Source organism: Silene latifolia, unplaced genomic scaffold, assembly GCF_048544455.1.
Source record: "Silene latifolia isolate original U9 population unplaced genomic scaffold, ASM4854445v1 scaffold_619, whole genome shotgun sequence".
NCBI lineage: Eukaryota > Viridiplantae > Streptophyta > Magnoliopsida > Caryophyllales > Caryophyllaceae > Silene > Silene latifolia.
In genome coordinates, this window is record NW_027413528.1 from 19,324 (window position 1) to 28,334 (window position 9,011).

General features: G+C 37.4%; 1 protein-coding gene across 1 annotated transcript; it reads left to right on the forward strand.

The window, feature by feature from the left end:
- Positions 1-285: 285 nt before the first annotated feature.
- On the forward strand, positions 286-8,611 carry LOC141639926 (pre-rRNA-processing protein esf1-like). Its single transcript, XM_074448899.1, has 8 exons — positions 286-786; positions 1,168-1,242; positions 1,678-2,129; positions 4,246-4,408; positions 4,603-4,731; positions 5,097-5,231; positions 7,436-7,899; positions 8,170-8,611. Exons 1-8 carry the CDS (start codon positions 340-342, stop codon positions 8,495-8,497), a joined length of 2,193 nt encoding a protein of 730 aa, XP_074305000.1. The 5' UTR covers positions 286-339; the 3' UTR covers positions 8,498-8,611.
- Positions 8,612-9,011: the final 400 nt, after the last annotated feature.

Genomic DNA, 9,011 nt, shown 5'->3' on the forward strand with positions numbered 1-9,011 from the left:
TCTCCTATTGGAAATTTGGAATGTCCGTCCAAGTGAGGAAAAAAAAAAACGTAAACCCTATTTACCCTAGGAAGGGTTTAAGCAGAAATCGAAAGGACTGGCGCCACTTAAATACTCAATTCATTCAACGTCTTTGTCAAGAAGCATTTTACGATAGAAGAATTTGAATGCCACTCACAAAACGGATAGTGAATAAGGTGATACGCCCAACGCGCTTCCCTCTCTCCTCTATTTGGAGCCATTTTGAGAGGAAATGGCCAGATCCGCCATACGCTGCCTTCAATGAGATTTTGTGTTCATTCAAATCCCTAATTTTCACTTGGAAATTCGCGGGAATCAATGGGGTCGAAGAACAAGAACAAGAGAAAAACCGCTGCTAATAATAGCGGAGATAACGCTGGCAAAGAGGAAAACAAATTAATCAAAGATGAACGGTTTTCGAAGGCGCACTATGACCCAAGGTTCCAGAATGTTCCCAAGAACAAGGCCAAAGTCAAAGTTGACTCTCGTTTCAACACCATCTTCACCAACAAGAATTTCGGCGCCATCTCTTCCGCCGCCATTGATAAGCGCGGCAAGCGCAAGGTTCGCTCGGAAAATGAGCTCCTCAGATATTATCATTCCGAGGCGGCGGCGAATAAGAAGACGAAGTTGATGATGAAGAAGAAATTGGAAGAAGAGAAAGAGAGTGAGAGTAGTGAGTCGTTTGAGCCGACTGATGCTACTGATACCGATATTGATACTGATGCTGATGAGTTGTTTGAAGATGATGACTCGTCTGTTGAGGTGAATTTTCACTCCATCCGTCCCAATCATTTGTTTAGCTTTTTTATTTTTAGTTTTTTGGCAAAATGTCCTAAAATTGTTGTAATTTTCAGCAAGTTTTAATCATATGATCAAAATTATCGTAATTTTAAGTAATGTCGATTTAAAGGTCTTAAATTGAAGACTTTATTGATCATCGCTTGTCGTTTGTTGATAAATTTAGTCTTATAGTTATTGCTAATCTCCGATATAGATCGATGAAGGTGGATTTTTGCAAGGCCATACTTTAGATTGATGGTTGAAACTATCTATTTGTAGCATTACAATAATACTGACTTGTGCGAGACTAATTCGTTGTAGAATTTGAGTTGTGATAAAAGTGTGATTTTTTTTTTGGAACAGATGGAAGATGTACCTGTTATTGAGAAACAAACACACAGATTGTCTGTTGTTAATATGGATTGGAGTCAAGTCACGGTATTTTGCTCCTCTCGTATTTAATGTCTCCTTTTTTATGGTTTATTTGCAAATTAAAACGGTAAATGTTCATTACATCACAACAAAGCGAGAGATCGAGTTTTGGAGCAATGTGCCTTTGTTACCTATATTTGAAGCTCTACCATTGTCCACACTTCTTCTGAAATTCACCTAGTGTTGCATTGCTATACTCAATTCAAAGTTACTCTGTCTGATGTTTGCGTTGTTCATGCGTTTTCTTTAGTTCATTTTCAAGTGATCCTTGATGCAGAGGATATACCCATTATTGAATTGGACTCTGAACTGTTCCAAACTCTTACCAGTGAAGCATAGGGTTAAAGTGTCTCTTACGTGATCATAAATGTTGAGTACAAATACATGCTCCACACCAGTTTACTTTATGTTTTCTTTCTTCCATCTCATGGTGTATTTCAGGCTGTTGATTTGTATGTCATGCTGAGCTCATGGCTGCCTAAAGGAGGACAAATAAAGTCTGTTGCAGTCTATCCTTCAGATTTTGGGATTCAACGAATGGAAGAGGAAGCAGTCCGAGGTCCGGTTGCGTTGTTTGAGGATGTACTGGAAAGGGATGAGGGTGACGAGGATGCGGATGAGACCAGCTATGATGACGAGGATACGGATGAGGTCCGTGACAATGATGAAGATCGAGCTGAGGTCAGTGAAGATGAAAATGTAGATGATGCTGCTGATGATGATGAAGATGGGGTTAGTGACAATGAAGATGTAGTTGGGGATGAAAAATATGTGGGTATCGATAGTGAAGATAAAGGTGAAAATGAAGATGCTGCTGACGATGATGAAGAAGATGCCGATGATGACGAGATATATAATGAAAAGCTGCGTGCCTATGAGAAAAGTAGGCTAAGGTAGTTGAATATAACACCATTATCTGCGTATCCTATTTATTTATTTATATATTTACTCTTTGTTTGAATACATAAAAATGAGGATGGGGGATTGTAGGTTAGGGCTTAGGGGTGGGAGAATGTATTATTGTCATTTTCCCAACAGATGTTTCCTATAGAGATGTTCTAATGGTGAAGGGATTTTATTAGACTTGTAGTGTAAATGTATCCCTCTGTTTTCCTCTCACCAACACTTTCTAACAACTTGGGGAACCTTGTCCCCTCTCTTCCGCTCTAAATCCTTCCATCAAAACAATGCCTGAATTTTTTTTTCTCATGCACGGTTCTCTCCATGGACCAACTCAATTGCTTAGCTGAAGTGCCTTAGTATGGAGTATCTTTTTCCCTTCAAGTCACAGTTCAACTGATTGCCTCTTTATGGGTGGGGACAATGTTTTTTTAGCTGTACTGGCAAGGCAGAAGGGTACTGCTATATTCAGATACTCCTCTGATAGATATCCAGTGTCTCTTAACGTACTGTAGCCTAGGTGAGGCCTCATGTGACTGGGGAATAATATATTATGCTGCGTAGTTTTTGAAGGTTAAGACATATGAACTATGAAGGTGAGATTGTTTACTCTAGTCCATTGATAATACAGTTGAAAGGTTAGTAAGGTGATTAACAAGTTTTCTTTCCCTTTGCTGGTGTATGGATGATTTGTAATTTGATTATGTTCAATGAAGTTTGCTCTCTTTTTTGTATTTTCTCCCTCTCTTGCCTAATATCACTCCTCATAAATGATCAAAATATTTGATCTACAGTTGCTCTTTTCCCCTCTTTGTTGTCAACCATACCGAGTAAGGTTTCCGTAAGTTTCAGGCCATATCATTGGTGTATACGAGGTTGACTACTCATAAGCTAGATTACTCTGAGACTTATATTGCCTTGCATTCCCATGTCTGATACTTGAAGCTGACACTGCATTTGGGTATGACACCTAGAGAGTTAACTTTGAGAAAAAAGCATGGGTCGTTCTTATAGAATAGATGAGTCCGTCACTTGGAAACACTACTTCTAGCCATTTTACGACTTTTTGTTGGATAGACCGAGTATTTCATGTATTGACAAATGACATTTGGAGAGTGGATCTCGTTGGTAAAGAAAGGCGTACAGTTAACTTGCAAGAATCAATGTTTTTGAGGTCGGTTGAAAATTTGAAGATGCATGTCGTGAACCCTTATATTTGGTTTGAAATTGGATAATGAGCACATTAAGGCTGTAAATGCTAGTCATGCTACTATTAGTGTTCCTTCGGAGTTGGATGTTACTATTTTGCTCGCTATCGTGGCTAAGATATTGCATACTCCTGATGTTCCTAACCATCAGCTTGAAACTTACCTTTTAGTACAAGGGAGAACAATGTTTGGGCAACAAATCTCCTCGAATTGGTGCAGCCTACTCCAGGTGATATGTTGCTGGACTCGACAACGAATTACGATTAACTACTTCACTGATTTATCGCAGAAAATCAAACAGATTGAGGGAGTAGAGAATTTGAAATAGGGGATTCATTATAGTAACAAGGTTTTAAGATAGGTTCTCTTAATAGGTTTTCGTGTACTTGTTATTTTAGAGGCTATATTGTTCCCTCATTTGAACTATTTCTTTTTTCTTTAGAAAATCTCTTTTATTATTGAATTTAGAGTCGTATATTCATTTGACGTAGATATGTTACAAGTTTTTTAAAGGCAATATTGAAAAGGAAAATACAGTATTGAAGATGATCTCTTCTAACTTTTTTTGTGATTGTCTCATTACTTCTCATGTCACAGATGGCTAAGCCCACAAGTGGTCTTTGAGTACGAAACTCGTGTTTTCTTTCTCTACATCAACACGACTGTCTTTTCCATGGGTTTCAGTAGACTTTTTCAACCCATGTGCCACATCAATCCTATTTGCCTGTCCCGTATTTGCATGTACTGCATTAGTATCAATTGTTACATTTTAATGTTAGGCTTACAAGTGATTGAGATATACAATCTTTATTTTGCTAAGTTGCTGTTCTCTTCGAGGTTCCTCATGCTGTATTGCGCCACCAGTTGTTGGTATGTTCAAATGTTTTTATTTTTCTTACAGGTATTACTATGCTGTAGTGGATTGTGATTCTGTTGCCACTGCAGATTACCTTTATAAAGCCTGTGATGGGATTGAGTTTGAAAGATCATCAAATGTGTTGGACCTGAGATTTATACCTGATTCTATGGAAATTAAACATCAACCACGAGATGTTGCTACTGAGGTAATTTATGAGCTTTGAATTCAATTAAGATTTTCCTCCACGCCGTCACATAAAATTTGCTTACAGAATCAGCATTTTTTAATTCCTCAAGAAATAATACTTCTGTAGTTGGGTAGCAGACCGCAGTAGAGAAACGGATATGGTGTTCTATGGTTTTTGGATATTTTCTAACAGCTATATCACATGATGATTAGGCTCCTGCAGAATATGAGGGTTTAGACTTTCAAACTCGGGCACTGCAACAAAGCAATACAGTTCATTCCTGGGATGATGATGAACCACATCGTGTAAAAACACTGAGACGTAATTTCAGCAAAAAGCAGGTTAGCAATCTGCTATTGTGTGTAAATGTAAACTTTTGGCTGTCAAGTCATCACAGTACCTGTCTATCTACTAATCTACTACTCCCTCAACTGCAATGAGAAATTTGAATAAAGGGGAGATTAAGTGGAATGAGATAGTAAATTATAGGTATTTGCTCCTTGTCATCCGTAGTGGATTATAAATTATGACAAAGGAATCTTGAAACTATGATAAACGTACATCAGTGCATGGCTTTTCGGTTAGTTTATGTCTGGTACTCTATGCTAGAAGTAGATATCTATTGTTTTATTCTTACTGCTTTTTATCGTAATAACTGAAAATCGGGAACCTTTTCCCCTTTTAACTAGGGTATATTACTCTGTAGTTGGCTGAAATGGAATCGAGCGAGTATTTAGCATCTTCTGAGAGCGGGAGTGACGAGGATGAGACTGGCGATGAAAATCCTTCTGAGAAAAAGAAGAAAGCTGAGATTTTACGTGCCTTGATTCCGTCTGGTGATGTGATAGAAAATTAGACTAGGTCGTTAAATGCTAGAATTAAACTACCAAATTAACAATTTATAAGCCAAACTATACCCTAGATTACTCTAATGGATAAAGCAATATAGTGCAAGTAAGGGTCGATCCCAAGAGAAGGACTTTTAAGCTAAAGACTTGAAAGAGAAAATGCACGCGGTGCCCTTGAAGTTTCGAATTTTGCCCGAAATACCCAATTTTTTGTTCCGGAAAACTTTAAGCGGCTATAGCTCGTGTCTCATAATTTGAAAGTGATAATTTTTTTTTTTCAAATCGATCATCTTTTCGAGAACTACTATTTGAAAAAAAAAATTGTCGTATTTGGATCCCGTGGCTAGGAGTTTTTGTACGTCAAAGTTTTTTTTTTACCGTACAAACTTTGAGTGACCATATCTCTTGGTCACGATTCCAAACACGACAATTTTTTTTTTCAAGTCGTAGGTCTCAAAAAGATAATCAATTTGAAAAAAAAAATCGTTACTTTCCGAGCTTGTAAACACGAGTTATAGCCTCTAAAGATTTCCCGGATCAAAAATCAGTATTTCGGGCAAAACATCAAAGTTCAAGGGCACCGCGTGCATTTTCCAATTGTGTTAAGTTATTGACTAGTGGGGACTAATCAAGACCTACTAATTATGTTTATCAAAAAACAATGATTATGAACAATGGTTAACATGTAGTATGACATAAATGGAGAAAGTTTGGTTTTGAAGTAGCATAAGGAAAAGTAAAGATGCAATTTTTATCATAGAAGCAAAACAACAAACACTAGATATGCAACAATCAAATATGGGAAAGACTTGGTGTAATTCTCTCTTAGTAATCCAACAACGACAAAGTTTGACTCTTTTTCTCTATTGTTTCTATCCAATACTATCATCTCAAGAAATTCGACACACACAATTAAACCATATATGTGAGTCCTTCAATTCCAACCACAACTCATTAAACCATGAATGAAAACTAGAATTGAACATGAAGCTTTTGCCAAGAGATGTAAGCTAGAATCAAATCCTACTAGATTAAACCATGCTAGCAAGAAAAGACATGTAATTTCCTATTTGAAATATGAATCCTTTAAACCAAATCAACATACAACAAGTTTGCTCCAAACAATTCTAGATAGATTAAACCATTTCTCTAGAATTTGCAATAGTTGGGTAAATAAGATGCAAGAGTAATCAATTCATACATTCATCTACTCAACATAAGAATTTAAGAACAAAGGAAAGAACAATAGATAAATTGAGAGAGATTTAGGAGTCTTACAACATCAAAGTTGGATACTTTGATCAAATTACACCAAGTAATGAAAGATTTAGCCTTCCATAGTTTGCTTACAACCCAATTTTTGTGGAAAGATTACAATGAAAATGGAAATGATTAAGGTCTAATTATTACGAGATTGAAAGCAAAGCATAACCTTTGATGGTAAGGAGGTGAAAAAAGGCTCCCAAAACCTAATGCAAAACATGTATTTATAGTCTAAAAACAAGGCATAGGAAAATGGGCTTTCAATAGGAACATATGACGGAATTTAGAATCTCGTTTCCAGCCAAAACGGCAGTCTGCCGTGGTCTTGGCAGTCTGCCATGGCAGCTTGCCGTTATTTTTGGCAGACTGCGGTTTTTCCTGTGGCAGCAACTTCAGGAGAGCCATAACTCTCTCGTTTCTTGGTCAAATAAGGCATGCGACCTACCGTTGGAAAACTAAGATCACAAGCTTTCACCTCCACTTGGCCTTGCGTCGATACGAGCTCTAGAACTCCAGATATACGCGTTTGAAGTTGGCCCTTGTGAAACCGAGTTCTCAATTCTTCATTTTGGCTCTTGTTTGTATTTTGCCAAGGCTCCAAATCTTCCATTAGCTTACTTTTCTTGACTTTGAACGTATTCCCTTGGCTTACCTTTTGCTCTCCTTCTTCACCTTGGTTGACCGTGGCTCGGGTTTGACTTGTGAGTCGGTTTGTACAAAATGATCCATTCATCTCCACTTACCAATATGAAGTACTTGAATTACCTTGAGATGTAAATACCACCAACAAGTTCACATGATCCAAATTACAACAAAAGTAGAATCACCGGAAAATACCACGATTAACATTCAAAACCGGCTTTATGACAAGTTTATTCAACTAAAATTACCTAATTAGGCCGACACTATTTGACTCTATCATGATGGTTAAGAGGGAGATGATGAAAGCCAAAATATGGAAGTCACTTTTGCAACAGGTCTAGAAGATATTAACAAGAAAATTCTTGAGAAGGAGAAAAGACAAGAAACTGTTTTTGAGTCTTATCACCGAAAGAAGAAAGAGAAAAAGATTGCTAGGAAAAATAAAACAAAAACTTTATCAGACGATGATAGTAAGAAGGATGGTAAAGGCAAAAGGAAGAAGGAAAAAAAGACGGTGTTAGAGAATGAAGCTGAAGCCAGTAGAGCAGAGCTCGAGCTATTAGCTGCTGATGAGAATGTTGCAAATAAAAAGCTGAAGGGTTACAATATGAAACATAAGAAGGCTAAGGGGAAGAAAGGCGAAGAGACTCCCGATGACACTAATTTACCTACAGTTCATGTTGATGACCCTCGCTTTTCTGCTCTTTTCAATAATCCTGGATATGCCTTGGATCCTACCGACCCAAACTTCAAAAGGTTTTTTCCCTTTTGTCTGACATGAGGCCAACCCATATCCTTTGTGTGTTTCTCATTTAGTTACATTGTTAATGCATTAATCTTACACGTAACATTGTCTCATAAATGCGAGACTCCTGCCAGTTCCTTCACGAACAAACGTCTACAATCTAAGCCTTTTGTCTATCCACTAAGCGCCCGATGGCATCCCTTCTTTCCCCATGGTCATCATTTGTCACTCATGTCAGAATAACTGTAAATTGATGAAGTGCTTCTGTCAATTTTTTGCAGGAGTGCTACTTACTATCGGCAATTGGCTCATACTCAACAGAAGACCTCCAAAGAGCATGAAAATGTAGAACCTATGGAACCATCTATTCAGAAAAAAAAAGCGAGAATACGGGCTGGCACATCTCAAAAGGATAAGCATGAGCTGTCTGCAATGATAAAATCCATTAAAATGAAGGCTCAGCAGCTTTCTGTGCCGTCTACTGTCAAGAGAAAAAATAAGACCGAGTCAAATGGATCAATCTCCGGAACAAAGCATAAGCTTCCGGGATCTGATCGAGCAACAAAAAAGGCCCGGCGTCATATTTTAAATATTTCAATTGGTAACTAGGTCTCACACCAGTTTCTTGTGGGATTGCTCATTATTATGTTCCAATTAAATTATTTTTGTTTCTGAAGTCTTTTGAGTAAAACTTTTTTGACAACGAAAATGTATATAAAACTCTCCGGCAACATCCGAGAATGCTTGTTAGAGAAGATTTTGTCAGTCATTTTGATTCTTGAAATCTGAAAATTTGAGGGAATGCCATTTTTACAGTGTCTTGTTGATGAGCTGTTTGGCCTCTGCAATCAGGTCCTCTTAACCTTGTATACTAATCATTATTATCGTCAATTGCTTTTGTCACAAGAAGATAAAAAACAAGCAAAAAATGATAAATGAGAATTATAGATGTGTTATAAATTAGTCATAGTAAGTTAGTAACCCTCCAAATATATCAGGACTATCCACTAATCTAACACCACCAGGCTCTTTATGCCAACTTAACTTTCTGTGCTTTCGAAACAATAAGAGAGGTTTTGTGACCATTTTACACGACAGAATGCATATGATGGATAATTAAATT

Excerpts from the sequence above, each read along its gene's own strand:
- LOC141639926 (XM_074448899.1), top strand. The coding sequence starts at position 340 with ATGGGGTCGAAGAACAAGAACAAGAGAAAAACCGCTGCTAATAATAGC. Across the intron at positions 2,130-4,245 it reads TATGAGAAAAGTAGGCTAAG|GTATTACTATGCTGTAGTGG; the intron begins GTAGTTGAATAT and ends TTTTTCTTACAG. Across the intron at positions 4,409-4,602 it reads CACGAGATGTTGCTACTGAG|GCTCCTGCAGAATATGAGGG; the intron begins GTAATTTATGAG and ends CATGATGATTAG.